This window comes from Lynx canadensis, chromosome D2 (genome assembly GCF_007474595.2).
Source record: "Lynx canadensis isolate LIC74 chromosome D2, mLynCan4.pri.v2, whole genome shotgun sequence".
NCBI lineage: Eukaryota > Metazoa > Chordata > Mammalia > Carnivora > Felidae > Lynx > Lynx canadensis.
Window position 1 is genome coordinate 27,034,156 of NC_044313.2, and position 11,350 is coordinate 27,045,505.

The 11,350-nt window shown below is 45.2% G+C and overlaps 1 protein-coding gene across 2 annotated transcripts; it reads right to left on the reverse strand.

Moving 5' to 3' along the window:
- Positions 1–811: 811 nt before the first annotated feature.
- NOLC1 (nucleolar and coiled-body phosphoprotein 1) lies at positions 812–10,325 on the reverse strand. 2 transcript variants are annotated; one of them, XM_030334755.2, is made up of 13 exons: positions 10,126–10,325; positions 7,669–7,724; positions 7,417–7,559; positions 7,187–7,314; positions 6,390–6,555; positions 5,007–5,128; positions 4,752–4,887; positions 4,302–4,430; positions 3,999–4,109; positions 3,281–3,916; positions 3,022–3,128; positions 2,754–2,846; positions 812–2,576 (listed from the first exon to the last, which is right to left on the reverse strand). In XM_030334755.2, the coding sequence occupies exons 1-13, from the start codon at positions 10,243–10,245 to the stop codon at positions 2,418–2,420; spliced, it is 2,106 nt and encodes a 701-aa protein (XP_030190615.1). In that variant the 5' UTR covers positions 10,246–10,325; the 3' UTR covers positions 812–2,417. The 2 variants fall into 2 exon arrangements, with proteins under 2 accessions (XP_030190615.1, XP_030190616.1); XM_030334756.1 differs by having other exon boundaries at positions 7,417–7,556; positions 10,126–10,279.
- Between the last annotated feature and the right edge of the window lie 1,025 nt (positions 10,326–11,350).

The following is an 11,350-nucleotide window of genomic DNA, read 5'->3' on the forward strand; positions in this document are numbered from 1 at the left end:
CAAAGTTATGAAACACTGCATATAGCAAGCTACCCCATTTGTGTAAGGGAAAAAATGAGTGGATGCACGTAACAGTACATTCAGAGAAACTATGGAGAAGACACAGAATCAAGTCCCAAGAGCTAGGGCTAAGAGGGAAATTTAAACTTCACTTCATGCTATTAGATATAACAAGCATATTTGAAAATGGATGCATGAGAGGAATGAAAAAATACCAATTCTTTTAAACAGCTTAGAGTAGTGGTTTTCAATCTCAGCCGCTCATTAGCATCACCTATGAGTTTTAAAGAATATTCTAACACCCAGGCCCCACCAGAAAGCACCAGGATCTCACTCAGCTAGTCTGGGATAAGCCCTTGAGTATCACTGTTAAAAGTCCCCAGATGATTCCAATTTTCAGCCACTGTTATGAAATCACGGATTTAGACCAGGAGTTAGCAAACTTTGTCCAGAGGACCAAACAGTAAATATCATAGGTTTTGTGGGCCATATAGAGTCAGCCTCATATTCTTTCAAGCACTTATAAAATGTAAAAATCATTCTTAGCACCTAAACATTACCAAAAAAGGCCATGGGCTGAACTCACCCATAGGCCATTTTGCCAACCCCCTATTAGACTATGCATAGCCTGGGCTATTTTGCCTGGAAAAGGCACCATGACACAAGGTATGGACAAAAGTGAACAATAAAAGTCACTGCCAAGAAGGTTCTACAATGAAGTCACAAGTCTTCATTCCAGCCCTCTAACTGGCCCCCAAATTCTGGTTTGAGTAGGTGGGAGGGCTCTGGACTCAATAAAAAACTCCCAAGACACATTATAAACCAGCCAGTTTATTATTTTGTAGTAAGATGTGTAACTTTTACCATGCAGACTGATGTACCTATGTCAGCATGAACAGCGTATGTTCTTCCTAGAGGCAGTTACAGGGAAAACCAAGTAATTATCAAGTTACTTGGCAAGTGTGGAATCCAAACAAGGGGAGGCTAAACTTAAAACCTACACCTCCCTCATCCACGAAGCTAAAGCACACTTTCCCACCAAAGGAACAGCTCAGACTCGTTTGCTGTTGTCTCTTCTCTTTCCTCCCCATCCTGCTCTGGCTAATAAGCACGGTCATCTCCAACAGCTTTACGATAAGCTAGCTTGGCCTCGGGAGTCTTCTTTCTGCTCACTGGTTTTTATCATTCTCTCCACTGTTACTGACAGTTAAGGTTCTGAAAGGGGCACATCAATTGCTCCCATGTTCGAACTACAAGACACCATAATCTTGTTAGGATGCGTACCAACCAACCCCACCCCACGTTAAGTCTTACCACCTAATATGCTTTATAAAGGTTCATCCTAGTTCCATTAGCACATACACAGGTTACCTATAAATTCACCTGACTAATGTAACCTAATTCCTACTGAAGACTGAGAATTTTAAGTATAGCTTTTATTCTTTCGTTTCGATCAGATTTCCAACCATGTAGGAGTTAATGAAATCAATTTTGTGTCACCACTGTTACCAAGACAGAAATACCAAGCGATGTGTACTTTTCAGATTAAATTAATGTCATTTTGTTCTGTAAAATGTAAAAACCAAGACGCACTCCTCAACTTAGTACTATTAAGGGTCATCAAAAAAAGCCTTTGAACAATAGAAAAGTTTTATGTTTTCAAATTGAAAAACTAAACATGTATTGCAAACATTAGGTAATGTTAAAATTACAGAAAACAAAATATTCAGACTAACCCCACAGCATTCACACTACAACAGAACTGTGTCTGCCAACAAAAGTGAATTTTACCCCAAAAAGTAGTTAAGTCCATGCTCGCTGAAAACATCAGTCCTAGACCCCATGAATGGGGATGAACTACACACTGCATGCTTACCAAACATATACACATTAATCATTCTTAACTGCCTCTTCCCAGAGCACTGAGGGGTAGGACGGATGAAATGTGGACCCGTGTACTCACACAGGCAGAATTCTTCAATTATAAAAACTCGTACATGTGACCCTCACTATGTTTTAGGCAATAGCTAAGATTTTATCTGTGGGAACCGACCTCTGAAAATCACAACAAAAATCTATAGGAAATGATTTAATATAAAATATACAAATTTCTCAGTATGAGGACTTCCACAGAACAGGGAGAAGGGAATGACAACAACAAAAAAATTTTTTTTTCTTAAAAAAAAAACCACTCCTCTTATGTTGTCCTTACTACTCAACACTCAAAAACAAATCTGTACAAAACTACGGACACAGAAAAGGACCAGAGAAGTTGTGACAATGCAAAGTCTTCGGACCTATTCTAAACTGCTGTCCTCACCAAGACCCTTCCTTAAGAGAGCTGATGGTTCCCAGGTCCACTGGGGAAAGCAAGTGGTCTCCAATCATCACCCTACTTCGCCACAAATGGCCCCAGGTCATTCGCTGTCAAACTTAATGGAATTGACCTGGACAGAGATGGAGCCTCCCCGGTAGCTGCCACGCTTCTTCTTGGTTTTTTCATGCCGAAACGATTTGCCTTTGGTGAACTTCAGAACCTGATTGGCTCGCTCCCCCCAGTCTCCAGCTGCACCCCGCTGGTAAGCAAAGAGAAGTGGTTAATACACAGAAGGACAATAACAAGGCCCTGTTACTTTCTTCTCTTTGCTCAAGGCAACCTGAACCCAGAGAGCTTCCCACCAACCTAAACCAAAATGCTGTCCTCTCTTCCACCCATTCCCCTCAAGAATAGCCAACACCTGCACCCCCCTCACCTTGGCATCAAAGGAGTTGTCTGCCACTCGAGCATCTACCTCGATTTCCTCCTCCCTGATCCTTCGGAATGGTGATGATGCCCTTTTTTCTCCCTGGAGAAGAATGAAGTAAGAAACTAAACATGTTCTGTCATGTAACAGAAAAGCCCTCCTCAGCTACACATAGGAGCATTTGGGGCAGGCCAGGCAGAGAGTTGTCAAGATGATCCCAGATTTTTCTTTCTACTCTTTAAAAGCGGACTCCTGAGAAAGAAATAAGATAACTTACTTTCTTCCTTTTTGGAAACGTGTTGGGGGTCTGGGGCTTTATCTTCTTGGCTTGAGGAGTCTCTGCCTCCTTGGCAGCCTCATTCTGCTTCCGCTTCTTTCCTGAACCTACAAAACAGCCAGACTCAGGAGACCAGTTTCCTATTCCTCCTCCCAAGTTCCCACGCACTTAATGCATACAACTGGAAGCCTAATCGTAGGCCTCCTCTCCCTGTCCCATCCCCCAAAAGTATATCCCACCCAATTCTTTGGATATGGACCTGGCTTAGAAACTGCGGTTGTCTTTTTCTTTTCTTCTTCCTCGTTGCTGTCCTTGTCTGCTTTTCCATTCTGGGTAGTCAGTGCAGAGGTCCCATTGGTCTTCAGCACTTGTGGTCTTATACTGCCTTTGCCCTTAGGCTTCTCCTCCTCCTCCTCCTCACTGGAATCATCAGAGGAAGAGCTGCTACTCTCAGCCTTTGCTTTCTTTGTGGCGGCTGGCTTGGAAAAGACTACCACTCCCGCTGTCTTCTGTGGCTTCTTTTTAACTGGGGATTTTGATATCTTCTCTTCCTTCTCTTCCTCACTGCTAGAGCTGTCTGAATCAGAGCTGCTGTCCCTACCACCCTGAGAGGACTGTTTGGCAGCCGGAGATGGAGCTGCTTTGGCCATTGCCTTTGACTTGGGGGTGGCCACAGTCTTCTTCGTCTTCTCCTCTTCACTAGAACTGCTCTCCTCCTCACTGGAGCTGCTATCAGCCTTTCTGGTCAGAGGCTTCTGGACATTGCCTGCAGCTTGCTTGGGAGCTGTGGCTGATTTAGCTGCAGGTTGCTTGGGAGTGGCAGCTGGCTTACTTGGGAGATTCTTGGTGGTACCAGTTGACTTGGGAGAAGCTTCATTCTCAGAACTGTCAGAGTCTAGACAGAGAAGACAGAATAAAGTCAAATCGAAGGGAGCCCCTGGAGTCCCCACTGCCCTGATGGCCTCCATATGCTTCACCTGAGCTGTCTGAAGAGCTCTCTGATGCCTTCTTTGCTGGAGCTGGTTTAATGGTTGCTTTAGAGATGACTGTCTTAGCTGGGGGTTTCTTTTCTTCTTCAGAACTCGAATCTGGAGAGAACCTATGGCATTAGGCTGGGACCGGAGTCCCGACCCAATCAAAGGCAATAAAAAGAAGGATGCAAAGACCCACACAGCCCTGTTTGTCCTGCTTCAGCGAAAAGCAAAAGAGACAGAGGTATTTTTGTCTTCCATATTCCTCATGTAGCTTCCCAGACCCAGTCTCCACAGGTGGGGACTCACCAGACTCATCACTGCTGTCCTCACTGCTCTCTACAGGCTCTTTCTTCTCTGCAGCTTTCTTGGGAGCCTCGGTTCCCAGGGACTTCTTGGATAGGGCAGCAGAAGGTGGGGGGACTGAACTATAGGGACCTGTTTAAGAAAGACAGTGTCATGGTTTTAATGTACATATAATAATTCTTTGATTCTGCTCCCTTCTAGAAATGGAGCTTAATTCCTCTTCCTTTGAGTGTGGGCTAAAATTAGTGAGTCATTTCTAACCAAAAGAATATGGCAGAGATGATGGCATATCGTTTCTGCATCTGGGTTGTAAAAAGCAATGCAGATTTCTCTGGGAGAAGCGAGCTGTCATGTCAAGCAGTTCTAAGGAGAGGTCCATGTGGTGACTGCAGAGATCCTCCTGCAGTTGGATCTGGTCACAGTCATGCAGCTTGAATCCCCATGTCCAGTTACCTGGTTTTTTCTTTATGGGTTTTTTCTGCTCCTCCTCCTCTTCACTTGAGGAGTCCTCGCTACTGGAACTCTTTTGGGTAGGGGTGGCTGCTGCTTTCACTGGAGCCTTGACCACAACTTGCTTTTTAGGTACAGTCTGCATTATACAGAGAAAGTCAGTTACCACAGGAAAATGCTGGTCCAACCAATCCTGCCAGGAAATGGAGAAACCCCCACCCCCGTGCCCAGTCCTCTGGTAGAAGTTATGGCCCAAACCTTCTTAGGTATGGCTGCTGCCTCCTCCTCCTCTGAGTCATCACTACTGCTGCTGCTGCTGCTGCTCCTACTACTGGCTGCTTTGCCATTGGCTATTTTAGGTGCCACCCGAGCTGGTGTACCTACGAAGGGAAAAAAAAGCGTTAAGAAGTATCAAGCCTGGGGGCGCCTGGGTGGCTCAGTCGGTTGGGTGTCAGACTTTAGCTCACGTCATGATCTCACAGTCCGGGAGCTCGAGCCCCACGTCAGGCTCTGTGCTGACAGCTCAGAGCCTGGAACCTGCTTCGGATTCTGTGTCTCCCTCTCTCTCTGCCCCTTCCCTCCTCATGCTATCTCAAAAATAAATAAAACCATTAAAAAAAAAGAAGAAGTATCAAGCCTGTAAGGGACCACAGAAACCTGTAGCTCAGAACTTAGGAGTCTACCAGTCCTCTTGCCTTTAGAGCAGGCATGAGGGGGACTGCTGTGGCTAACTATCAAAGGATGACTTTCCTGACTAATTTCAAGAATAAAACTATCTTTAAGATAATGATATAATGTAAATAATTCAAATATGCTCTATGAGATCTTTCATTCCAACTTCCATTCAGAGAAGCTCCTATAAATCATAACCTGTCACCATGAGAGAACTACAGAAGTTTAAACTCTCACATGCCCTATGGAGTGAATGCACAGGAGAAATAACGGTAGTGAAAAGGACAAAGGGTAGAGATAGAAATGGTCATTACAGAATGGGATCTATGAGAATATAAATCGTCTATGAAATCGACAAGAATGGCAAATGGATACCATTCTTAAAAAGTTTTCCTTACCGTAAGCTATCTCTAATACCTAACTCCTAATTACGTAATCTTCACTTATTAATAAAAAGCTTCTTAAAAAAAAGACACTAATTTTATACCTAATTGTAAACTTTGTCAGAAATCTTGTTTTCTACTTGTTAAGCTGAACATAATTTTTGGATAATGTTTAAACATTACTTTTCATACTTGAAATAAACATTTAAAAAAAAAAAAAAAAGACACTAATCAATACCTCTAGTTCAACAACCACTACCATTTCACTCCTGTGCTGAATGAACAATTTTGAAAACATGCTTTTTTTTTTTTTTAATTTTTTTTTTTTAACGCTTATTTATTTTTGAGAATGACAGGGAGCGCAAGCGGGGAAGGGGAAGAGAGAGAGGAGGAACAGAAGATCTGAGGCTCATGCTGACAGCAGTGAGCCCAATGTGGGGCTCGAACTCATGAACCATGAGGTCATGACCTGAGCTGAAGTCGGACACTTAACCAACTGAGCCACTCAGGTGCCCCCTGAATAAGCAATTTTAATACCAGTCCCCACAGCAACCCCAGACTGGGCTTTTGGGAACAGTAATAGTACCTGATTTGGCTGAGGCTTTAGCTTGAGCCTTAGCTGCCACAGGTGTTGTCTTTGGCTTCTGGTTCTTTGGTGCCTCATCTTCTGAGCTTGAGTCTGAATCAGAATCAGAGCTCTTGGCCTTCTTAGGAGGAGCTTTGACTGCCTTGGGTTGGGGCTTAACTCCCTTCTGTGAGAAAACACACAATAAGGGGGAGAATCAGCAAACTTCTGGTACCCAAAGTACATCCTAAGGTAGAAACCATCCTAGACTATTTTTTAGGGGCTAACAGAACAATAAAAGCAAGGGGAAGTTAAACAAGAAAGCATCTGGGAGTGGCTGGCTGGTTTAGTTGGTAGAGCATGCAACTCTTGATCTCAGGATCATGGGTTCGAGCACCATGTGTGGTACAGAGTTTACTTAGAGAAAGACAGAAACAGAAAAAAAAGAAAGAAAGCAAGCATCTGAGAAGAGCACCAAACTCTTCATAAGAAACAAAAATATCAGCCCTGTCCCTGCCATTCCCTGCTTAGAGCTCCCAACACCTACCTACAAAACAGACTCTTACTCTTGGGAGTCTTAGTATCCCAGAGAAACCTAATATCACCTGGGAAAACAAAACGGGTTCCTCTAGATTAAGAGTACAATTTCAACCTCGAATATCCTTTCCAAACTTCATACTTCTATCACCTCTCTCAAAGTCCTCAGATTTTCTTCTCCATGGTCATTTGTTATATACCACTGCCATCCCTTGGTTCCAAGCTATAAGCCACTTTTTCTAATTCCTTAAGCAATCTCTTTCCTCCCCCAAGTTGCAAACCTGAACAGGCTTTTTCTTCTTGTCCTCCTCCTCCTCATCACTGGATTCTTCACTGCTGCTGCTCTCTGTTGCTTCAGCTGAAGCCTTTCCACCATGCTGAGGCAGACTGGCCCGCTTGGCAGGTACAACTGAACAAAAGCACAGACCCCAGTGAAAATCAGCCATGGGTACTGGCAGGCTACAAATCCCTTTCTGGGAACCACTAACCCCAACTACCTGCCCACCCTTACCAGCTTTCTTAGCTGGAGGCCCTTGGGTTTCTTCCTCCTCACTGCTGTCCTCACTGCTGTCACTGGATGAAGTCTTCTTCTTAGCCTTCTTAGTCACTGGTCCGTTTACCTGTAACTTCCGCTTTGGGGCCTTGGTGGACCTGCTGAAGTAGATGAGGCTAACCTTTGAGGGCTCAGGACCTTCTCACACCAAGGAACACAGCCCAACCCCTTGGGGGGAAAAATAGCCACAGTGGTACAGGGAAGACTTACTTGAGCCAGAAGCTGTAGATGTCCAAGAGGGAAGAGGCGTTGGCGTCCTGTTGGGTCTAGAGAAGAAAAAAGAAAGGTCAATAAGAAAATTTTATCCTGGTTGTTCTAGGGGAAATTAGATCTTATTTTATTCTCTCATTAAAAGTAGCCAGTTTTATATCTGCTACATTTGCTGTAAATGTTACACCTTTGGAAGACTTCTCCGACTTGCTTAAATTAAGAGAACAATAGCCTGTTTGTGTACTCCCCCAATTTTTGACATCAAAAGCTTGGGTTACTCCTGTATATAGTTTTTGGCACCATCTATTCCCAGTCAGTCCTATTTATCACAGTTTTTTTTTTTTCAACGTTTATTTATTTTTGGGACAGAGAGAGACAGAGCATGAACGGGGGAGGGGCAGAGAGAGAGGGAGACACAGAATCGGAAACAGGCTCCAGGCTCTGAGCCATCAGCCCAGAGCCCGACGCGGGGCTCGAACTCACGGACCGCGAGATCGTGACCTGGCTGAAGTCGGACGCTTAACCGACTGCGCCACCCAGGCGCCCCTATCACAGTTTTTAAGAAAATGTGCATTCCCTTTATTTTAGCAATGCATTGCCTAGAAATGTATCCTTACCCATGAAACAAGAACACAAACATTAATACGAGAGAGCGTTTGCTGCAATGTGGTTTATAATACCAAATCACTGGAACCCAGCTTCCAAAACTGGTTAAAAAGCTAAGCTATATACTCAATACAAAATTCCATTCAGCTATTAATTACACTGATATAGATTATTAGTTGATGCAATAAAAAAAACATAATGGCAGGACATTACAGTATCAATAAGAGAATAGGCTCAGAATCAGACGAGTACAGGTATGAAACTCACCTCTATCTGTTACTACTGTGTGACTCTGAGCAGATTATTTAATCTTTCTGAGACTGTTTTCTTCACTATAACATGAAGATAATACTATACATCTTATTAAGTGGTTTAGAGAATTAGAGATAGCATACGTAAAGGACTTAGTATCTGGAAACACCACGTAGCACTTAGTAAGCCATCCAACAAGGATTAGTTTTTGTCACATAAAAGAATCCTGATTCTCAAAGACCCAATTCCACCCAGCCCCTTGTGGAAACACTTTCTGCAGCCTCCCTAACAGTCAATTCAAAAACTGTTCCAATATGAGGGGTGCCTGGGTGGCTCAGTCGGTTAAGCATCGGACTTCAGCTCAGGTCATGATCTCACAGTCTGTGAGTCCAAGCCCTGCATCGGGCTCTGTGCTGACAGCTCAAAGCCTGGAGCCTGCTTCAGATTCTTTGTCTTCCTCTCTCTCTGCCCCTCCCCTACGCTCTCACACTCTCCCAAAAATAAACACTAAAAAAATAAAATAAAATAAATTTTTTAAAAGTTCCAATATGAAAGCAGTTGTAGGAGATCACATGGCAGGCTGTCCCAGCTTAAAGAAGTCATTTCTAAAGCTGATCTGGTCCTGTTCTTGTGCAGCCTGATTCTGCCACAAAGAAACCTATCTTCTTAGTCAAAGGCTAAGAACACTATCAAAGACTACTACACTCTACTCTCATGTTTGCTCTTCTTGAAAGGGAGATTCCAAACCTTTCACCTCCCTAGCCACCTTCTCTTTACATGTGTTTAAAACATCCTTAATTAATGTAACTATCATAACAGCTTTCGCTCATTGATGCTTCCTGAGCATCAGGCACCTAGATTGTCACTTCATATTTATCATGTTACTAAAATTCACAAAAATCCTATAAAGTGGATGATGACATTCCCCATAGGAATAGAAACCGAATCAGAGAGATTGGGCAAGCTGCTCAGGTTATACATCCTAAAAAGTGACAGAGCCTGGTTCCAAATCTAAATGTGCCTGATTCCACAAGTCGGAGATCCAAGACCACTGCTTGCTAGGGCTTTGATGCTCAGTTCTGCTTCAATATACCTTAAAGCAGAACCATGCCTCTACTCTCATTTTGTTCTTTACTAACGAAAAATCCCATCCTTCATTTATATATAAAAGCAATTTTATCATGGAGTCCCGGGTAAATTCTGAGAGTTATGGTCAAGTCACGCTTTGCATCAGCCAGCGTAAAACCCAAAGGAGAAACCAAGAGCCCCCAATGCCTCCGGTAGGACACCACGCTCCCTCCTCGCCGCACTCCGCCAGCCACGTGACCTGAGCCACGAGGATCCCACGCTGCTGTCGTTGCACCGCTCACCAGAAAAAAGCAACAAGACTCTGCGCTATCTACTGAGACCTCGTGGGAGACCAGGTGCGGAGACTCTAGGCTCTAGGCTCTCGGCTCACCGCCAGGAGCTCAGCACAAAGGGTCCGCAGATACTGCACTGGCAGACCCCAGAGACCTCCGTACCCGGAAACCTGAACCTGTCAGGGCCCAAAGCCCTGTGGTCATCCCACCCCAGCCTTTGCCCCAAGCCCGCACTCACAGCGCCTGTTGCCTTGGCGAATTTATTGGCCACCTCCGACAGCTGGTTATCGCGCAAAAAGCCGAGCACGAGCGGATACAGGTCGCTGGGAACCACGCGGCGCAAGCCGGCGTCCGCCATCCTCCGGGCAATACGCGTCACTACCGTTGCTGACGCGCACAACGCAGGAACTCGGGAACCCGGCGGAACGACGGCGGATCCGTTGTGACGTCATCGCGCGGCGCGGGGGCACAGCGGAAGGGGCGGGCACTCCCCACAGGGCAGTTCCGCCTCCACTTTGGAGGCAGGATCGAGGCGAAATCTGTAAGGTCTTTCCGGTGCCACAAGTGTCGCCATCTTGGTAAGGGCGGAGCCCTTCGTCCGCCACCTTGTGAAGGCGGAGCCCTGACGTCACGTGTCCCGCCCTCGGTAGTGGCGGGAAATCTCCAGCCTTCCCGCGCTCTGCTAGAGCCACTTTTTTTCAGAGCTTTGGTTTCCGGAGCCGCAGCTGGGATTCGCATTCCAGAGTGAGCCGGGAGGCTTGAGCGGTCCTTGGACTCTCTAGACTAGGGTCACAGGATCTCCCAATCACTACCGTTCGCACGGCCAGAGAATTCCACCCTTCATCTTCCCTGTCTCCACTAAGCAGAAGAGGCCGTTAGATACCACCCCAGCCCCTGTACTCCCACCTCAAATACAGAGGATCCTTCATTTTATCCACGGTAATAGAGGGACGATTCCCCAAAATGCCCCTACCTCATGATTTGCCCATGAGACAACCCTTTCCTCTCTTACATATTCATTCAGCATTAGGTCAGCTCCATGAAATGTAAAGCCATTGCACCAACCCTGAGCAATACAGCAGCAGCAATCTCTTCAAATCTATAATCCTGGAAATAATCCTCCTACCTCCCGAGTCACAGTTCACACCTGAACTCTCCCTGTGGGAGAACTAGAAAACCCTCCCAAGTGTCTGTCATGATATTCAAAAATCAATGCCCAGGCCTGCCAAGTTAATTCCAAGTTTTATCACATTTCAGTTCACATTAGCAGACATCAATCCCTTTACCCACTACCCTTTGACTACTTCCCATTAATAAACCTTCTGAAGGGTAAGGACCCACTTTCTCAGGGGACCCATGTCTCCTTTGCTTTTCTCAAAATAGGCACTCTGCTAACAGATATAACTCCTACAACTCCCTCTTTCCCAGAGGTCTGTCCACATGCATGTGTTCTTCTGAGTAGC

Coding starts and splice junctions, on each gene's coding strand:
- NOLC1 (XM_030334755.2), bottom strand. CDS start 10,245: ATGGCGGACGCCGGCTTGCGCCGCGTGGTTCCCAGCGACCTGTATCCG. Junction 4,888..5,006: donor CAGCAGCCATACCTAAGAAG/GTTTGGGCCATA, acceptor TGTATAATGCAG/ACTGTACCTAAAAAGCAAGT. Junction 4,431..4,751: donor ACCCATAAAGAAAAAACCAG/GTAACTGGACAT, acceptor TTTCTTAAACAG/GTCCCTATAGTTCAGTCCCC.